We start from the raw sequence: 22,332 nt of genomic DNA, 5'->3' as shown, positions 1-22,332 counted from the left end.
CTGCTAACAAATCCAGCCATGCTTTCTTCTTTAATCGCACAAGTTCTTGCACATCTTTACTCATCCACGCATTTTTGTGATTTTTTCCTTTCCTTCTTCTACTTACACCACACACTTCAACAGCTACTTTCACAATTCTTTCTTTAAATTCCTTCCATCCATCTTCAATATCGCTCATTTCATCTAAATCTTCAAATTCATCCTTCAGTCTATTAATATACTTCTTACCTACATCCATATCTTGCAAATTTTCTACTTTTACTCTTTCCAAAGCGCTGGTTTGCTCCCTTACCCTGTGCCGCCAGCGATTGAAGATACCCCTTATCCGGGATATCACCAGTAAATGGTCCGAGTCAATGCCAGCACCGCGATATGCACGGGTATCCAGCACTTTGTTCTTCAATCTTTCATCTACAATCACAAAGTCTATCATACTTTTTAAAATACCTTCCACTCTTGTGTAGGTGTGGATCTCTTTATGTTGAAACATTGAGTTCGACACAAAAAGATCCCACTCTAGACAAATTTCTAATACACTTCTTCCATTATCATTCACCTTTTCGTCACCAAACGCACCAAGCACCTTTTCATATCCATCACGCTTTACACCCACCCATCCATTAAAATCACCTAACATAATAATCTTCTCATTTGGCTTGGTAACTTTCAATACTTCTCTTACACTATTCCAGAACTCCTCGTTTTCGCTTTTTGCTGATGTTGTACCCCTCGAACCCACATCCCAAGGTGCATAAACACCTAGAACGAAGATCCGAGTGATTCCAACTTTCAGCCTAATCCATAGAAGACGAGGGCTGACACACTCATACTCATTCACGCACTCAGCCATTCGTGCAGAAAGAATTAGACCGACCCCTTGACAGCCTCGGCTGGTACTGGGAATTCCAGACCAATACGCCGTGTAAGGGCCGTGCTGCGTCGCGTCGCATCCTTTCCGCTTCGTTTCATTCACGCACAACACATCCAAACGTCTTTCATCCATCATCTGGCATACTTCCTCAATCTTATCCTTCATTCCTCCTCTTACATTCATCGTCGCAAAGCGGCTTTCAGCAGACCGCATACCGCTCCCGCCGGGAACGAGACGTGATGGGGTGCGGACACCATCGCCGCCATTTATATGCTTTTTAAGGTTCATAATGCGATTCCCACGAGACGCTAGGGAAAAATTTTGTCCGCCCCAGCAGAGCCCCGCATGCCAGGGTAAGGCTAGCCATTACCTGGGGGTCGCCCAACCCCATGGCGGAAGTGGCACGCTCGAGACTAGGCTCGCCCCTAGCCATGCATCCATCGGCGCGGCAGACCTTAGATTGGCAGGGATTTACATTAAAGAGGAATCCCAAGTCTATCCCTTAGTCGGCTCTTACGACATCCGTGGGAAAGAGATGGAGTGGTCCTATTCTTTTGTAATGGTGCCGGGAACCACACGGCCAGGCCATTATTAAATAATAATAATAAAAAAAAAACATAGAATTTGCTGTTATAAACCATAGAAATTATAATTTGATATGTATATTAAAATATATTGTGTGGTGTGGTATTTAATCTTTTTTAAATGAATTTTTTTTATTAAAAAATGATCTAGATACAAATTATTCAGTTAAGAGATACTTAATCATGAATTACCCATATTGCATTGAACTCAGAACACTTGCAGAATTCACTGAGAGCAATTGATTGCTTTGTCAATTATAAGAACATTGAAAGAAAACAAAGTGTTGGTTCAATAATTTCACCATTTAGTTATACCAAACTGATGTTAATATATTTGCAATGGTTCGCCTACACTTTTTTTGATATTTTTATGCAGTTTAGCCGGAAGAGTATTTGTATATATTCAACATGGCCAAATATACAAGCTGATATTTTCTAATAAATCTTAATCAAATAACCAATCTTGTAAATAACTTACAATTTAAGTGCTATGATGCAAGCGAAACACGTTTCAATCTTGCATACATTTTCACATATTGTTTTGACGTTTTATTTTTATCCGGTTTACAACCTGACGCATTGATAACAGCACGCCATAGGCCGTTCAACTGTGTTGTTTTTGCCACCAAGGGCATTTATGTATGACATACGGTTAGGTACAGTCAACAAAAGATTAATCATAAGCAAAGTTGCATATTCAGGCAACTGGCTGTGTACCCATGATCCAATACGGGTTTATGTTCCACTGCAAAGCTTGCGGAGGTCAGATCGGAGTCGTTTCGTGTAAAAACCTGACTCATCCGATTCAGGATCCACGAAGACGTACCCTGGGCTCCTCTATAGAGTGGTGAAAATGTAACTAGGACTATTGGCCAGGAACAGAAAGACAGTCATAAAAGATTAACTTTCCCATAAGTTATAAAAATATTATTACGCCCTATGATTAATTTTAATATTTTCAAGTTAATCACTTTGCATGCGATTACTTGTAACTTATTTAAGCTAGCGATAGAGCATTGAATATCAATTGTTTTCTGATTAATGTGATATAAGAAATCAAAACGTACCACGATATACCCCATAGCAAATAATATAGCAGTAAACACAAAACATTTACACAAATGATATTTTATTTTTCATTCCACGTACTAGACCGTAAATAAATCGACCAATAAATGCACAAATTAAGTGATTAATGAGATTTATGTACCTAATTATTTTCTCCCAAGGACGTGAGATGATAAAAATGTCAATCAACTCTTATCTCTGTGTTAACGCGATAACCGATATTAGATAACGATTGTTTTGTGTATTCCTAATGTTAAATAAGTTAAAGCGGGTAAAAATATAAAAAATTGATGAAAAAAAGAGCAATTGAAAGTAGAGAAAGATAGGTATCTCACTTTCAACCAAATCGCGGTAAAAATGATCTAATTGTTAGACTAACATCTGTATTATTTATATTTGCTAGCCTGTCCATTTGACTATTAGCCTACTTATCCTAATTCTTATTAATATAATAAATCCGAATGTTTGTAATGTGTGTGTGTGTTTGTTACTCTTTCACGCAAAATCTACTGGACTGATTTTGGTGAAATTTAGTACACGGGCAGAATATAACTTGAAATATCACAAAAGGTAGTTTTTATCGTGAAATTGTCACGGGAGCGTAGCCCGGGGCGCAGCTAGTAAAATTACAACAAAGAACCTCACCATCTAAAGTTAAGCTTCCAGTTAAAACCGCCCCACGTCATGTCGGAGGCCTGTATGTACTCGAAGGTGGTGTCGGAGATCACGTCGATGATGGGGCACACCACCGTCGACCTGTCTTCCACGATGCGGGCGAGAAGAGGCTCCAGCCAACCCTCTGAAAAATAATTATATCAGATTATTTATTTCACTCGTGTTTCTCGTGGGCGATGCGAGAAACTATAGTGAGAAACTTCGTATCCACTTGACTTGCAACCGCCACATGGAAGAAATGGGGTATCGAATTCTGTAGGAATATTCTTCCTCCTGACGTTAATTCCGGTTACATCCAAACCTCTCTGGAGAAGCCCAGGTTGTGGCTTTCACGATTATTCCGCAGAAACGTCATGTACCTTAAATTCATGTTTGAGATATTTATTAATGTTTCTTATGGAAAATTTTGCCTAATTTAATCACGTTTTTATTTCGGGATAGACGGAGACAAAAAGACTGATAGGCCAAGCCTGTAAGCATCATGAATGAATTCATTTGAGAACTAAATAGTAATAGGTTGCTAGCCCATTGCCTAAGAAAAGAATAGTGTAGTTGAAAAATAATAAATATATACGGGACAAATTACACTGATTGAGTTAGCCTCGAAGTAAGTTCGAGACTTGTGTTACGAGATGCTAACTCAACGATACTATATTTTATTATAAATACTTATATAGACAAACATCCAAGACCCAGGCCAATCAGAAAAAGTTCTTTTCTAATCATGCCCTGGCCGGGATTCGAATCCGGGACCTTCGATCTCACAGGCAAGCGTACTACCGCTGCGCCACAGAGGCCGTCGACGATATTAAGTTTATATATGATTTTTGATACGATGATATTTAGTTTAATTTAAATTTAGAGTCGCTCTATTTAATTTGTGTGCAGGTCAGTCGTGATCACGTCTCAGCATCTTATTGTTCCTGCCCGGTCAGGACCCGGGGTCCGCCTGTTACCACGAAGTTGGAATAGTAAGGTCACGTCATACGCTTATCTCTCTTACTCTACCTTGTTATGTGATGTTTTCTACCAAGATCACTCTAATTTCACACTAGCTTAAGATAATTCAAAAAGAAAAAAAGATTACGAAAAAAATAACTTCTTTTTTGTCATTTCCTGTGTTAGCAACATATCATAAAAACAAAAATTCATTAAATAGAAAAATATTTTATCTACAACAATAAAACCGGATAGTGGAAGAAATTATTGTTGAATTTCCCCTACAAGTTACATAAAAACTATAACAGGAAAGAAAGATTACAAGCTGAATGTAAGAAAATTACCCGCGATAAGATAACACGAGCAGAACTAATACTAATTTAAATGGAAACCTGTTACTTTGTACTGTTAAATTATTTAAACAAATTGAAATGGGCCGTTACATTTTACAACATCGTTAAAATTAAGTAAGGTCACGGTATTTATTTACGATTACTATTACCGATTGTTTTAATGAATAACTTTGATAAATGTTAAAACAATGTAAATAATAACAACAAAAATTTTATTTAAATTAGATATAAGTAGCTTCGAAGTCTTATTTTGGTTGAAATATAATGTTAAACATCATAATTAAGCTGTGGATCAAAATCTGTGTAAGTATAGGTTAAAATTCTAGACGAATATTAACGCACAGCGAAAATCAATAACGGAGAAAGTTGAAATTTCCAAAAAATCACACGAGAAGAGATTAAAGTCAGATTAATTATGTTACGTGAACGGAGCTATGCAGGAGCACATGAAGTATGAGAATCCCTTAACAGGGATTTTTGGGACAGGAAGCGTATACTAACTAGCCTTGATACAAAAGTACATAACAAGATACTAAATAAGGCTTCACCTTAATCTTATAACATGACATATGTAGAAAAAAAATGTGTTAACATAACTAGAAGTATCCGAAATATGTCCACGTTTCATGTCTTGTCCCTTGACCTACATTTACTGTGGGCGAGAGAACGGACACCGAGAAAGTGTTAATTGCTACAATAGAGACAAGTTGCCTCGACTAATTTCATTGAGTCATTGACCTAGGCTTGATCTGCAAATTTTATTTGCATATTCAATAGAGAATTACTTTTTCAAGCGGCTCTGTTACTTGAGTAATTATTTTGTCCTGATGAAGAATAGTTTGTAATTATGCAGCTATAAATACGGGAAACATTTCGCTTTAATATTAAACTGCAAAGCACGGTGCATATTAAACAAACAAATTTCAACTGAGTTGATTTAACGCAGTCCTTTACAGAACGGTTTTCGCATAGAACATTTTCCATATAAAAACCCTTAGTATTTATGATTGTTCTCTGTATTTGGATAGTAAAGAAAAACATCAATAGCTTATTAGTTTCGTTATTTTTCGACACTCGGATCCACAATAAGAGTTGCCGAAAACATCTTCATAAAAGCTCATGGTTTTCATTCGTTATTACTGACCAACCTACCGCTATCCGGCAAAATCTAACCACGGAACTGAACAACTTCCTAGTATTCACTATCTTTATAAAATAAATTCTTTGATTGTTCACTTTAATTTTAAATCATGGTCTTTGAAAGTATTTTAAATTGTGGTGTATTAATTTAGTTGTTATTTTATTTGATTTCGAAAAATATTTGTCTACTTGAATATTGATCGTCTAACAATGGGAATATAGAGAAACATCGAGGTCGCAGAAAGACTCATCTACTTTCACTCATAATGCCAACATAGGACCTTCAACTTTGGCTGCCTTTGCATCGTGCGCTAAAAACACGATGACGTCATCTTATAAGCGTCTAAGATCTTTCATCTAAAGCTTTTGCTCGTAACTCCGCTCCCGTACAAAATTTTGAGGAAGCTTTTTTTGCAAATTATTTCAAAGAACGGTTTAAATGTTCATAAACTGTTACCATAGTGGTTTTTTTTAAGTCGTACTCTACTAACTTCAGTGCGCTTAAACTGATGACGTCATCTTGTAAGTTTTTTTAGATCCTTTTATCTAAAGCTTTTGCTCTTAACCCAATTTCCGCAGAAATTAAAAAAGAAGTATTATTTAGCAGAATTTATAGAAACGTGGTTGAGCTGTCAGCTTCATAAACTGATAATTACATGCTGTAAGTTAAATGGTCGGCTGCCTGCCTAAAAATGTGGTACTAATACCAAATGGATTCTAAACACACGACTATACCAAAATTCGTATTCTCCTGTAAATTGGTTTATTTCTTTACAACAAAGGCTAAGTTTCTCTTTATAAAGATATTTTTGTTATTACTGGCCATAATTCTTAAATCGAAAAAAAAATGAAACTCACCGGTGCATTCACAGTGCGCGTCTAGGAACGTGATGACGTCACCCTTGACATGCTTGGCGCCCAGCAAGCGAGCGCGGATCAGTCCCGAACGCTTTTCAGTGCGGAACAGACGAGTGGACACCGGCAACGTCTTTATGTAGTCCTCAAGTTTCTTGCCTAAGTGTTCTGTGTGGAAAATGGAAAAGTTGTAGACAATTTTATATATTTATTAGACATTTAAACTATATTTATTACAAAGAACCACTCCATATACTAATCCATGTATCTTTCCCACGGATGTCGTAAAAGACGACTAAGGGATAGGCTTATAAACCTGGGATTCTTCTTGTAGGCGATGGGCTAGCACCTGTCACTATTTGATTCGCAATCCCATCACCAAGCCATACAGCTGAATGTGTCTTTTCAGACTTTTCACTATTGGACTATTGGCCCTGTCTACCCCGCAAGGGATAAAGACGTGACTATGTGTATGTATGTATACTTATTAAATAACAATATGAAAAAAAAAATTCTAGCATAGTTAATTTTTCCAAATAAAATATTACTATTATAAGAGAAAGGTGTTAAGCATCAACTTTATTAGTACATGTAAAACTACAAAATAGTCGTTTAAAACAAAGTACACATTCAATGTAGCGGAACAAATTTCACGACAGCACGCGAACTGCGTCAGCTCAAGTGAAACATTTCAACGAATCGTGTATCTTAATAACAGGGTTCCAGCACCCGCGACTCTTACCAGGCGTTGCTGCATATGTCATTCAGATAATGATCGTAATGAAGAGATAATATCAATGTATCTCAACTTTCATTTGAACCTGGGCGTGAGATGTCTAACGTATGACACGTCCCCGATAGCTGTGATTTCTACACCATAAGTATTAGTGGACACATTAAAAGTTATCGCCTTTGTACGACTAAATATGTAGGTATATACATATAGTGAAATTACTAACTATCCTTGTATTGTTAAGGTCGGCCAGCCTTCCTAGCACCAAACCAGTTTCTATTCATATTCTATTCTATTCATATTTCTGATATTATTGAATCTTTTTTCACTGACTAGCTGTGCCCGCGACTTCGTCCGCGTGGAATAGTTATTTTGGGCATCATTGAAGCCCTCAAAGACGAATAATTTTCCCCGTTTTTTTCACATATTCCATTATTTCTTTGCTCCTTATAGTTGCAGCGTGATGTTATATAAGGCCTAAAGCCTTCCTCGATAAATGGTCTTTTCAACGCAAAAAGAATTTTTCAATTCGAACCAGTAGTTCCTGAGATTAGCGCGTTCGAACAAACAAACTCTTCAGCTTTATAATATGAGAATAGATTTCAGAAAACTTTTGTTCAAACTTGGTACAGTTAGTACGGCTTATACCAATCGCTGATTAGCTAGGTAGCATTATGAGAAAAACATATGTATTTACCTTTCTCGCTTGCATCGTCTACGAGTATGATCTCCTTGAGCAAAGGTCTCGGTGACCGGTTGATCGTGCTCCAAATGGTCCTGATGAGGGTAGTCCACGCCTCATTATGGAACACTATGACTACGCTTGTCGTGGGCAGCAAATCTGGATATGGCTTATCTTTACATCTGAAAAGAAAAGATCCGATATAGTACACAGTTTGACAGAATATTACTATGGGTTTGCGTTAGAATGGAAAATGGAAAATTCTTTGCAGTTCAATGCCACACTCTCCTTACAAATACAGGTCAAAGCTGTTTGAATACACGTCAAATTTTTGGTCACGCATTAGATGATATGCGAGCTACTTAAATCTGAGGACACAAAAGACCGGGCAAAGTAAAAAAAGTCATAGCTTTAACTGTCCAAAAAAAACGTAAAGGTTTGGCTTCCTCTTTAATACTTTTTCACCCCTAATCTTTACCATTTAGTTTACACAAAAGTGAAAACACTGGCCCCCTAAAATTACTTTGATTTAGCCATTCGACAGCAATGAAATTTTTTATTCGTTCCACTTTCACGCCTGGACCATTGTTACGATTGAAATTATGCCTACATTGAACTTTTACCTACGGTCTGGTACCCGTGGAATATTTAAATATTCTTCTTCTTGCGATCTTACGTATTTATAGCTTAATTTACTTTATTTGCAATAAGATAATTCTACAGTTAGATATACAATAAATAAAACTGAAGTTTAATTATTTACAAGTGTAATAATTAATGTAACAAGTGTAATGACGGCCTCTGTGGCGCAGCGGTAGTGCTCTTGTCTGTGTCACCTGAGGTCCCGGGTTCGAATCCCGGCCGGGGCATGATGAGAAACGAACTTTCTCTGATTGGCCTGGGTCTTGGATGTTTATCTATATAAGTATTTATTATAAAATATAGTATCGTTGTGTTAGTATCTCGTAACACAAGTCTCGAACTTACTTCGAGGCTAACTCAATCTGTGTAATTTGTCCCGTATATACTTATACTTATATATACTAATGTTAAGTAATGTAATAAAACACAACCAAATACCTACATAATTACGAAAAATATAAATTAATGAAATCATACAATTATTGCCCTTCAAAGATTTCCGTATTATACCTACAATTGACATAACAACAACACAATACTTCAATGAATGCACTGAACCTTAACACAACAAAACAGTTAACGTGTGTCAAAACACAACAAACAATCAGATTTTTGATAAATCACAGAAAATAAACGCCGAACTATTTTATTCCAAGGTCAACAGGTCAAGGCTTATTATAATGAATGAGCTGAGGAGTTTGTATGCGTATGGTTTTATAATTTTGTTTGAACATACTTATCTTACTATCCAGTCGTTTTCGAAATTTCGAAAGACTGTTTTGCAATAACTAGGCCTATTTCTCATCCCCTTCTCTGTGCCCGGTGGCATTTTCCCTATTTAAACCTAGCAATATGAGTTTATCGAACGCCGATATTTTGTTATCAAAATAGATATGAAATAATATTAGAAAAAAAACCTGGTGATTTCTTCATTCACCTGAATGAACTTTAGACAAATTGTACAATTGAAATTTCAAACAGACTAAGTCCCGAGATACCGACTGATTACCGCTACGCGTGCTTGATAAAAAAAGGATTCCGTTTTTCCTTTTAAAATATGGAAGCCTTAAATTATAATAATGCTTGTTTATGTGTCGACTATGGTGGACCATTATGATGCAGTTTTCACCTTCATTCAAGAACCAAATTACTTCCGGATGGTAAACTTAAAATGTTGATCAAATATACCTACCAGAAATTTTAATTTTAACGCCTCTTGATTTTTTTTGTTTATTGCGACAAGTTTTAATGTTCTTAGTGTTTCATAAGAAATGAGTTTAATAATTGTACAGCCATTTACTATTATTATATTTTATCGTTTTGAATTTAAATTTAAGTCGGTAAAAAAGACATATTTATATTGCCAATGACGTCACACAAAACTAGATCATACTGAAAACATTTGATGGAAAATTACCGGAATCTTGAAGGCAAATCTCCAAAAGCACCGTAACTAATTTTACTTGCTCATCGCACACACTGCGACTCTTTCATTACCATCTCTATAAACAATACTTATTCAAACAAATTTAACACAATTAATTTTATACCTAGAACCGGCAATATTCTCAGAACTGTTTACAATAAAAACACGTTTCTTTGTTAAATAACAAATATGTTTCGGAAACAATTTTTATTTAAGAATTTCTTAAAGTAAATTTAAATATAGTGAAGGCAATGTATTTATTAAGGTTTATTTAAATAAAAATTTAACAAAATAAATTACTGAATTATAAGAGTTTGAAGGGCAGCTTTATTATCAATGTTTATCTATTGTAGCAGTAGGCTGTTGTCTCGCATTTATTTACGATAGCTAATCGAACCGAACCAATCGTTTCCGTGATATCAGCACGGAAATAGATAAAAATAAAAAAAGATGAGTATCCATGCAAATAAAAACAGACGGCCAATATAAACATAACTGGAGCACCCAGTTATAATGAGCATTCAAGTGCAGATTCAACGGTGGCCACTTATTTGCTTAACAAATGTGCACCGAAATATAGCCACAAGCTCGATAAAATTCAATGGATAGAAAATATGAAGCGCTTGGTTTTCTTCTTCTATTAAATTTGATACGCATCGTATACGCGTACCAATCGCCATCGTAAATGTCAATTCATTTATTGTTTCTACTGAAAGTGAATTCGATATTTAAAACTAACATATGCCCTGGGCTACGATCCTGTGGTAGTTCCTGCAAAATTATCCATGTTTGACCTGGTATAATAACTAATTAAAGCGTTATATATCCATCCATAATTTGATCCAAATCGGTCCAGTTAATTGGACGCGAAAACGTAACAAACAGCCGAAATTTTGCATATAAATATGGATAGGCGATTACACATTCTGATATAATTATATTTAGTTGAATCATAGCTTCTAATTCTAATTACTTATATACAATTAAATTATTTTACAGAGCATAAAGCCGGTCCGACATCGTGTTTTCAAATTTGCAAACCGGCTATAGACTATCTTAGTTTTGTAATAGTTAAACGCTAATGGAATATTGTGTGTGTTACAACAAATCGTTAATAAAGTGGATGTAAAAGCTACAATCTTTAATTTTAATTTGTAAACGAATGTATCATAATTGGCCGTGACACTGATAATGATTGATTATTAAGTGAAAAATACATTTAAAATATATTATCGATTGATACCAAAATTGTGTGGAAAGTATGATAGTGATATTGTAAGAAGAGTGAATGCGGGGAACATGGTGAATAGTCAACAGAACCTGTCCAAGAAAGCTCGCCTGACAGTGAATAGGGACATGTTCCCAGTTGCATTCTATGTCACCATGCTACGGGGCTGGGGTGCGCTTCCCTACCCTTGTTCTGGTTCAACGCGTCTTCGGTTCTAAGACCATTGGCACGCATAACAGCTTTCGGGATATCAAGCCAGGAAGAATAACAATTGGTATCTAGTATTAAGACTAGCTGACCACTAGACAGAAAGCTTAGATCAAAATCGGAAAAACGTATATAAAAGCAATTTGCCTAGGGTTTCAGTAGAAATAGAAATAGATTGGTTTTCAAAATCGGATACAGGTAAATTAGGTAAGTAAGGTCTTAATGACGTCAACATAAATTCTCTAGCAGCCTATAACACTCTCTTAGCTGTTACTAGAACTACTTACTTTTCAAATCTGACGTCCGTAAGTGACCTGTTGAGAGAGATCATGTCGCTGGCCAACAAATTGAATTGGTTTTCTTGAAATTTGTCCAACATCAATTTTTCTTGTTCTATGGGGATATTAACAGCTTTGCCTACAAAAAAATATTAGTTCAATTCCCTCCTAATTGAAAATGTAATATGACAATAAATAACAAATAGTATCCCAACACCATCTAAAATTATAAATTGCATACTTTGGAATTGAATGTAAGTTTGTTTGTAACATCTTCACAGTAAAAGCTCCCGTGGATGTCGTAAAACATACATACATACATACATAAAATCACGCCTCTTTCCCGGAGGGGTAGGCAGAGACTACCTCTTTCCACTTGCCACGATCTCTGCATACTTCTTTCGCTTCGTCCACATTCATAACTCTCTTCATACAAGCTCGGCGGTTTCGGGTACTTTTGACCTGACCCTTTACCAGGACGTCCTTAATTTGATCAAGATACGTTCGTCTAGGTCTTCCCACTCCGACCTTTCCCTCCACACTCTCCTTGTATATCTGCTTAGTCAACCTGCTTTCATTCATCCTCTCCACATGACCGAACCATCTTAACATACCCTTTTCTATTCCTGTAACTACATCTTCTTTCACATCACAACATTCCCTTATCACGCTGTTCCTTATCCTGTCACTCAATTTCACACCCATCATACTCCTTAACGCTCTCATTTCCACTGCATTTATTCTGCTTTCATGCTTCTTTTGCCATACCCAACTTTCACTCCCATACATTAATGTCGGGACCAACACGCCCCTGTGCACAGCCAGTCGAGCCTTTTTGGATAGTTTCTGACTGCTCATAAAGGCATGCAAAGCTCCATTCACCATGTTCCCCGCGTTCACTCTCCTTTCAATATCACTATCATACTTGCCATCTGATGTAAACTTTGATCCTAGATATACAAACTCTTTCACTTGCTCCACTTTTTCTCCTCCAATCAAAATATTACATGCTGTCATTTCTTTCTCCATTTCAAAAACCAGTGTTTTAGTTTTACTTACGTTCACTTTCATTCCTTTCTCTTTTAAAGCTTCATGTATACAGTTTACCATCTCCTGTAACTCCTCCGCTGATGACGCCAGTATAACCTGATCGTCGGCATAGAGCAGACATTTGACGAGTAATTCATTCATCCTTAATCCACTTTTAGACTCTTTCAAATCTGTCAAACAGCTATCCATAAATAGGTTGAACAGCCACGGTGACGCAACACATCCTTGCCTAACGCCTTTCTCAATCTTAAACCACTCAGTGTGCGCTCCGTTTATCCTGACACAAGCACTCGAATCCTCATATAAGGATTTTAGTGCTCGTATTAAGAGACTGCTCACCCCATGCATAGAAAGTGCTGACCACAATTCATTCCTCTCAACTCTGTCATAGGCCTTTTCCAGATCTACGAATGTGCAATAGACTTTTTGACTCTTGGCCAAAAACTTTTCGGCTATGCACCGCAAGGAAAAGACCTGATCAGTACATCCCATTCCCTTTCGAAATCCCGCTTGAGCATCCCATATTTTGTCATCAGTTTCATTCCTGACTCTATTAATCAATACCTTAGCATACAATTTGCCGACGACGCTAAGCAGGCTTATACCACGATAATTTTTGCAGTCCAGCTGTGACCCTTTTCCTTTGTAAAGTGGCACGATAACAGCCTTACACCAATCTTTTGGTACTCGGCCGCTTCTCCAACACAAATTGAAAAGGCAGTACAACTGACTAGCTACTACGCCTTTTCCTGCTTTAAGCATCTCGACCGACACTCTATCACACCCAGCAGCCTTTCCCGCTTTCATACTCTTAAGTGCTTCCACAATTTCGAACATTTCAATTTCGCCTTCCATCTCATTCTCTTTTTCTTCGCTATAGCAGAAATCTTTCTTATTTCCTTCCTTTTTTTCAAATAAACTTTCAAAATAGTCCTTCCATATCTTTAGTACACATTCTTCTCCTTTCACAACGCTACCATCCTGGCATCTGATCCTAGTCAGCTCTCTGGTTATAGTATTTCCTCGGGCTGACCTTACGGATTTCCAGAATACTTTCAGATTTGACTGAAAGTCTTCTGATAGCCTTTTATCAAAATCCTCTTTATACTCTTCTTTCTTTCTAATCACAGCTTTCTTAACCAAATCTTTCATTTTCTTATATTCCTTACGTGCTTCATTCACATCTTCATCTATAACCTCTTGCATTCTTAAGTTAGCTTTTGCTGCTACCAAATCCAGCCATGCTTTCTTCTTTAATCGCACAAGTTCTTGCACATCTTTACTCATCCACGCATTTTTGTGATTTTTTCCTTTCCTTCTTCTACTTACACCACACACTTCAACAGCTACTTTCACAATTCTTTCTTTAAATTCCTTCCATCCATCTTCAATATCGCTCATTTCATCTAAATATTCAAATTCATCCTTCAGTCTATTAATATACTTCTTACCTACATCCATATCTTGCAAATTTTCTACTTTTACTCTTTCCAAAGCGCTGGTTTGCTCCCTTACCCTGTGCCGCCAGCGATTGAAGATACCCCTTATCCGGGATATCACCAGTAAATGGTCCGAGTCAATGCCAGCACCGCGATATGCACGGGTATCCAGCACTTTGTTCTTCAATCTTTCATCTACAATCACAAAGTCTATCATACTTTTTAAAATACCTTCCACTCTTGTGTAGGTGTGGATCTCTTTATGTTGAAACATTGAGTTCGACACAAAAAGATCCCACTCTAGACAAATTTCTAATACACTTCTTCCATTATCATTCACCTTTTCGTCACCAAACGCACCAAGCACCTTTTCATATCCATCACGCTTTACACCCACCCATCCATTAAAATCACCTAACATAATAATCTTCTCATTTGGCTTGGTAACTTTCAATACTTCTCTTACACTATTCCAGAACTCCTCGTTTTCGCTTTTTGCTGATGTTGTACCCCTCGAACCCACATCCCAAGGTGCATAAACACCTAGAACGAAGATCCGAGTGATTCCAACTTTCAGCCTAATCCATAGAAGACGAGGGCTGACACACTCATACTCATTCACGCACTCAGCCATTCGTGCAGAAAGAATTAGACCGACCCCTTGACAGCCTCGGCTGGTACTGGAAATTCCAGACCAATACGCCGTGTAAGGGCCGTGCTGCGTCGCGTCGCATCCTTTCCGCTTCGTTTCATTCACGCACAACACATCCAAACGTCTTTCATCCATCATCTGGCATACTTCCTCAATCTTATCCTTCATTCCTCCTCTTACATTCATCGTCGCAAAGCGGCTTTCAGCAGACCGCATACCGCTCCCGCCGGGAACGAGACGTGATGGGGTGCGGACACCATCGCCGCCATTTATATGCTTTTTAAGGTTCATAATGCGATTCCCACGAGACGCTAGGGAAAAATTTTGTCCGCCCCAGCAGAGCCCCGCATGCCAGGGTAAGGCTAGCCATTACCTGGGGGTCGCCCAACCCCATGGCGGAAGTGGCACGCTCGAGACTAGGCTCGCCCCTAGCCATGCATCCATCGGCGCGGCAGACCTTAGATTGGCAGGGATTTACATTAAAGAGGAATCCCAAGTCTATCCCTTAGTCGGCTCTTACGACATCCGTGGGAAAGAGATGGAGTGGTCCTATTCTTTTGTAATGGTGCCGGGAACCACACGGCATATGTCGTAAAAAGTGACTGAAAAAGGGCATAATAAGCTTGGGATTCTTCTTGTAGGCATTAGGCCAGCAACTTATCATTTTTTGGATATAAGAAGTAGAAAATGTTTTTCATGAGTCTACTTCAGTTTTATTTGTGTACAATGATTTATTTCACCATTAGTCCCTAACTTCAAACAGCCGCAGAAAAAATGTATTGTTGATATTCACCCAACTCTCCTGGGAGCTCGCCTTGTGGCCTGACAGTGGGCATAGGCTCCCATCGTTTTAGTCTTGACTTCGGATACGGTGGCAATATGAGACCGTCATCCCCCACATCCTGGATTTCATTCTGTTCAATGTTCGTGTCATCTTCAACATGATGACCTGCTGCTATAGCAGCCTTCTTGCCTTTGTACTGTTCAGAATTCTGTATGAAATAATATGAATTAAAATACTTTGTTGCAAAAAAGAAACATGAAAAAAATCTGTTGTCCCTTAAAAAAGTCAATTGCATTGCCTTAACATATTAGGCAATATCTTTCTAGGAGTAAAAAGTATCAAAGTATCTTTTTTTTTATTCAAGAGTACAAACTAGGTAGCTTTGAATTTTTGGGGACTGAAGTAAATCACTAGAATTTATTTCAGTCGTTTGTTTTGTTATTACTTGACCTTTTGAATTATATATTTTATAATAAATGAAAATGTTATCCTCTCAACTTAAATTAACAGATTACTCTTCTTCCTTTCACTACACTTGCTAAGTTTTGGTAAGCTAAGTGAAACAGCATATTACATGTTTATAAATAACTATTATTAACATTGGCAGAACTCGATTGGACAATGAATGTAATTAATTTACAAAACATACCACTTCTATGTTTTGTATTGTTGTTGGAAGCAAACTTTAACTTTTAGTTTAACTTTAGTCAACTATTTTCTTATGATAGGAAAAACAAAACTTTGTTTTAATGAAAATTTTCATGATAATGATTGTGAAATGACATTATTGTATTAGGCACATCTAAATAATTGTATTACTATATAGAATAAAAGACAGTGCATTACCTTAAATATATACTTTGAACCTATGTAATTAAATTTTTTTTTGAAATTTGTATTGAGACAAGAAAAAAACTTACCCAAGTCTCATGTTCAGAAACAGGTTTTTTATTGCACCCATCGCCGAAGCACTCAGAATACATAGCCAGCAGTACAACATCAATTAAAAGCCATGCCAAAGAAGTCAGTAAAATTATTCGGCATGTGTGTATTCTTATCTTACTTCTGAACATTTTTGCTACTGATTAAAATCTTCAGTGCCACATGTCAAAGTAAAATCCTCAATATCCCCGCCGTTGACCTGTAACGTTGGAACTTGTAGATCCATACCAAATTGCAGGTAGATCCGTAAATCAAACTGTAACACAACCTGCATTGAAAATTACGACCACAGTGCATTTCATTAACTAAATTAAACAAAAGGAAATGAATATACTATTCATAATACACAAAGTAGGTTTCCGGATCTCAGAAATTGGACATCGTAGGTACCTATACATTGAGAAAACCATTCGCAACAAACAAAATTTACTTCAAAACACAGTCACTTACTTTTTGTCAAATAACAACTATATTTGTTTCTAATTACAGTTACTGGTTTAATTATGAATTAATATATAAGCAATTATATGTGACCAACGCCACATAAAGCAATAATGAGATAGCGAACGGGCGACATTCGCTTTCGATTCGTCCGACAGCACAGCAGCAAACCAGACAGATCGACGTTTGACAATTTCACTAGGAATGTGAAAAAAAAATCGATTATGGAAAAAATCGATTAAAAATCGATTTTTTTAAAGTAAAAATCGATTTTTATACTTGATTTTTTTTAAATTAATAATCGATTAAAAATCGATTTTTATAATCATCCAATAAATGCACTCCGAAATTATGTTTTTGTCTTCTGGCTTTGAGCCCGGAACGCGAACTGCCAAAGAATACTATCATAGCTCCATAATATTACATTAACGCCATCTGTGCATTCTTTCTGTGCTCTTAAAACAGTTTAGATGATTAATTTAATCAAACATTTTCTAGATAGAATTAGTCGATGAACAGTATTTTACCGACATTCGGTTGATATTTTATTCATTATTCGTTGCTGAAACTTCATTTTTCAAACTTGATTGTTAAAAACTTTAATTTGTGTTGATTATACAGGGTAACATTTAAAACAACTGCATCCTTTTAAACATATACCCATGCTTCTGAGCCGTTTGAGCCTATTTTTATTTAAATTAAACTTCATCATTTTCACATTTAAAAAACCCTCAAAAACTACGTCACACGCTTTATTAAGACCAATACTACAAAAATAATTTAAAACTAAACATGTAAATAAATGTCTGAAAAATAAATTATTTTTCTAGTATCAAGTAAAGTACAGAGTTGTCGAGATCGCTCAGGTGAATGCATTGTGTCGTTGACCTCTGAATCTTACGCGTCGCTTTTCCGCCGGCCGGAGTGATATTACGTATTTAGGATCGTGGATTTTGATACTTTTAATTTTTTTCGTACTTTCTGAAATATGAACCGATATTTTTCTTTTTACGTTTTTAAATATCCATTAGATGAGTACACGTAACAGTTAAATTAATGCAGTTGAATTAAATGTCACCCTGTATAAGAACTTACTGATTCTTTTGTTTATTTTTAATGAATAAATCTATTGATATAATGTATATGGCGTTTATTTTGACATTAATTGAAAAATTTGGAAAAAATCTATCAATATAATAAAATCGATTATTTTCTTAAGAAAAATCGATTATTTGTTAATCGATTTTTCATATTTAAAAAATAAATCGATTATATAAAAATCGATTTTTTATCAGCAATGTCACATCCCTAAATTTCACTCAACTTCAATTCAAACGTTGAACTTATACGTCACTGTCAAATTGCCAAACAACCTTTTTTACTTATTCCTTTTCTCAGACTAAACCACAGACATAATGTTTCGTAAATCTTTACAGATTTACGGATTTATTTTTCAGATTAATTTTTCTATCCCGGAACTTTTACCCGAGAAATATTGACACTGAAAACATATTGTATGTAGTATGAAGATACATTTAATCTTATCTATGTCCCTTTCGGGGTAGACAGATCCAACAGTACGAAGTAAATTTAAAATATACTGTTTTTTAATTTGCAATTTTTCTTTTAATGTGCAATAAAGAGTTACGTAACTACAGATTTAAAAACCAAAAAAAGCAGCTAGTGTCATGGGTACCTTTGAGCCGGGTACGATTCGGGATGAAATTTTTGATTAACTATTATATGTATAGGAGTAAAGTATGTGATGACTTATTTTAGAATGAATACCTATTTTAGATTATTTGTAGAGAATGAGTAATTATATTAGTTATGATTGTAGCGTATTTAATTAACTTTATTACAAAATATCAGTTTAAAAACATTACTTGAAGTTACAAACAAACAAAAAGCTATATCGAGCATAAAAAGTCTAAGCTGTTCAACGAAACCTATGCTTTAAATTGGTTCAAAGCAGTGCAACAGCCATAGCAGCTTTCATACTATATAATATACGTTTATTCTCAGTAGTAGAATTAGAAAAGGGTATGTTAAGATGGTTTGGTCATTTGGAAACGATGGATGAAAGCAGGTTGACTAAGCGATATACGAGAGTGTGAAGGGAAAGGTCGAAGTGGGAAGGCCTAGACGAACGTATCTTGATCAAATTAAGGACGTCCTGGCAAAGGGTCAGGTCAAGAGTACCCGAAACCGAAGGAAGTATTCAGAGATCATGGCAAGTCGAAAGATATACCTAGTCTCTGTCTACCCCTCTGGGAAAAAGGGGTTGGGTTTGTGATACAAAAAAATTTCAAAATTCTTTTACATTTTAGAACAAATATTAAAAAAAGATAAACATATTTTGTAATTAGTATTGTTTTGTGTAATTTATTGAGTGAGTAAAGACAAAAGATCCTTTGAACTAAATGAGACATTTAATCCATTAAAACTCTTAATAATAATACGTGTATAAACAATATAAAAAAGCGTAAAAAACATAAAACCTTTGAATTAAAAACTATAATTGTCAATCTAAGTCAATGTCAAACTAAAAATAAATGTCATTCAAGAATGCAACCGTCAGCTGTGTTTGGTGTCATGTTGGATTGGCCTTGAATTGAATCCTAGAATTGATAAATATTTTTATTAATCTTCGGCGTTGTCGGCACGAAGTCTTTTTGTTATCTTGCCTAGATTTATAAGAGCTCTAGTAAACGAAGATGTTCAGGCAATGAACAAATGAAATAAAGTGCTTTGGACCAGTCTGAGTAATTTTTATAACCTGAAAGTAAATTGTAAACATAACGTAGACCGTTGTAAATCGAGGAAAAATTTAAACATTATACAATGGATTTGAGACTAAAACAGGTGATGTTAATATAAATAAACTGTCATTTTATTATTTTGGGTGTAATACCTGATATCCTCAACTGATAAAAATTTATTTGTCATTATGAACAGAAGCAAGAGTAGTAATGGCAAAATGTTGAAGTCATTAACGTTTGAAACAGATATGGACGCGGACGGATATCGACTCATAAATAGTGAGAATAAACCACCTGATATTAAACATAACAAAGAAAATGCTTGGGTTGCTGGTGTGCAAATGTTTATATCATTCTTGGTCGCCGGCTTTGGCATGGTAGCAGCCAGTCTTCTACTTGATTTTGTGCAACATTGGCCTGTTTTTAAGGAAGTATCAGAGGTTTACATCTTAGTACCTGCTCTTTTGGGACTTAAAGGTAACCTGGAAATGACGTTAGCATCACGTTTATCAACTCATGCTCATTTGGGTCACCTTGATACCCACCTGGGTGAATTGGTTTTTGGCAACCTGTGTCTGATTCAGTGTCAAGCTGTTCTGGTGGGATTTCTTGCTGCAATGGCAGCAGTTGCAATGGGCTGGATACCATATGGAGAGTTTGACATTCATCATGCAATGTTACTGTGTGCTTCAAGTGTCCTCACAGCATCTTTAGCAAGTTTCGTGTTAGGGCTTATCATGATAGGTGTGATTGTTATCTCAAGGATGATAAATATAAACCCAGACAATATTGCCACACCAATAGCTGCCAGCCTGGGTGATTTGTCAACCTTGGCATTGTTATCTTGGATAGCATCCCTGTTGTACAATCCGCTTGGCACAAGTATTGTATTATCATCTATTATTGTGATTATTGGCGCAGCTCTTGTGCCTGTATGTGGGTACATTGCTTGGAAAAATCAATTCACAAGACAAGCCTTAGATGAAGGTTGGGTGCCCGTTGTGTCTGCAATGGTAATTAGCAGTGCTGGAGGCTTAATATTAGATTATACAGTTTCAAAATATAAAGGAGTTGCAGTATTTCAATTAGTAATAAATGGTATAGGTGGTAACATGGTAGCTGTGCATGCTTCAAGGTTGTCAACATCGCTACACACGGGGCAGAAAGAAAGCTCAGTTATAGGTAAAACCACTAAATTGCTGCTGGTGATGGTTATTCCTGGGCAGCTAATATTCCTCTACACTATAGGTTTCTTGCGAGCTGGTCACACATCCCTAACAGTTGTGTTCATCTTAGTTTACATGACTGCAGCTCTAACTCAAGTGTTTTTGCTGCTCACAATCAGCTACTATATGGTGATGTGGATGTGGAAACTGGGTATGGATCCAGACAACTCTGCCATACCATACTTGACTGCACTGGGTGACCTGCTTGGTACTGCCCTGTTGGGCTTAGCTTTTATTGTTCTTGATTTCATAGGCGATAAAGATGCTGATGTTGGGGATTGAATGAAAAATTATAGCCACGAGAGACTTTATATTGCAAAAAGTATTAGTACTTGTTTTTATTATAAACCTATTGATTTCTTATCTTTTGCGCCATGGCCAATGCAAATTGAAAAACTAATAAAGTTGTTTCACTTGCAATTTTTTTGTGTTCACATTGTATACTCATATGTGAAATTATATTATGTATTTCAAGTTTTCTGTTACATATTAAATTTGAAATGTTAAAAATACTTTTCACTGCCATTTTGTGCAAAAATATTAATAGGAATGTTGTGAAAAATGTACTATATAATTTAATTAAATAGGTACAAGGTACTTATGTAAATCTTCTGCCTCTTGTACTTCATTATAGTTATTATAATGTTTGAATTTTAAGAAGGAATGTTTCATGTACTTATTTATGTAGGACTTGTATAGCTGCATTGGCTGTCATCAACATCACATCACGGAATTTGTGTAAATATTTACTGTAATTATAAGGAATGTTTCATATTGGTGCTACACTTTTAAAAGTCATGTCTATTTTTATATGTATACAAAAATGCAATATACACTAAAAAATTATTATTACTTATTACAAATGTAAATAAAAAACCTGACTCTATATAGAAGTTTTATTTTTCACTTCCATCCATTCAATGTACATAAGAAAAAATAACATTGTGTCAGCTGCTTCTCTTCCCGCGCAATTGTAACTTTTGCCTTATCTCTCCCGTATCTTTGATCCCCGTCCGATATGTTATATATACGTACGCTCGTAAGTAATTATCTTAAGTTCGTAATCTCTTCCCGTAGTCCAAAATATGAAATGAACAAGAGGAAATGGCGAGAAAATAAGGCATGGCTCTTCCTCGGAGTCAAAAGGAAAGATGTAGAACGAATGGGAAATGCCTTGTCATGATGTTAGTTCTGTACAGACACCACTAGGTATTTATTATTCTGTATCTACCATTTCTCCCACCCCATCTGTGTTAGGAGGAAACGGCCTTCAAGTGATATTTCAGACATGTGCTCTGCATATTCGTCCTAGGTTTGTCTTTGTCGAGTCTAGATCATAGATATGCTTAGATACC

General features: G+C 36.1%; 3 protein-coding genes across 4 annotated transcripts in view; 2 read left to right on the top strand and 1 right to left on the bottom strand.

Moving 5' to 3' along the window:
• Positions 1-17,169, bottom strand: part of LOC106134319 (polypeptide N-acetylgalactosaminyltransferase 5) — a 32,301-nt gene extending 15,132 nt beyond the window's left edge. Inside the window, exons 1-7 of the mRNA XM_013334336.2 lie at positions 16,999-17,169; positions 16,527-16,747; positions 15,616-15,814; positions 11,691-11,820; positions 7,916-8,082; positions 6,489-6,653; positions 3,169-3,322 (exon numbers count right to left, since the gene is read on the bottom strand). Of these exons, the coding sequence (XP_013189790.1) occupies positions 3,169-3,322; positions 6,489-6,653; positions 7,916-8,082; positions 11,691-11,820; positions 15,616-15,814; positions 16,527-16,679 (968 nt within the window). The 5' untranslated portion in view covers positions 16,680-16,747; positions 16,999-17,169. The remainder of the gene's footprint in view (positions 1-3,168; positions 3,323-6,488; positions 6,654-7,915; positions 8,083-11,690; positions 11,821-15,615; positions 15,815-16,526; positions 16,748-16,998) is intronic.
• Positions 1-22,332, top strand: part of LOC106134345 (mitogen-activated protein kinase kinase kinase 7) — an 84,678-nt gene that overhangs the window by 41,728 nt on the left and 20,618 nt on the right. The gene's annotated exons all lie outside the window — the stretch shown is intronic.
• LOC106134254 (solute carrier family 41 member 1) lies at positions 19,573-21,863 on the top strand. Of its 2 annotated transcripts, XM_013334251.2 has the most exons (2): positions 19,573-19,854; positions 19,948-21,863. In XM_013334251.2, the coding sequence occupies exon 2, from the start codon at positions 19,970-19,972 to the stop codon at positions 21,257-21,259; it is 1,290 nt and encodes a 429-aa protein (XP_013189705.2). In that variant the 5' UTR covers positions 19,573-19,854; positions 19,948-19,969; the 3' UTR covers positions 21,260-21,863. The 2 variants fall into 2 exon arrangements, with proteins under 2 accessions (XP_013189705.2, XP_013189704.2); XM_013334250.2 differs by having other exon boundaries at positions 19,574-21,863.

This window comes from Amyelois transitella, chromosome 17, assembly GCF_032362555.1.
Source record: "Amyelois transitella isolate CPQ chromosome 17, ilAmyTran1.1, whole genome shotgun sequence".
Classification (NCBI taxonomy): domain Eukaryota; kingdom Metazoa; phylum Arthropoda; class Insecta; order Lepidoptera; family Pyralidae; genus Amyelois; species Amyelois transitella.
Note: the sequence above shows the minus strand (reverse complement) of the source record. Positions and strands in the feature narration are given on the sequence as shown.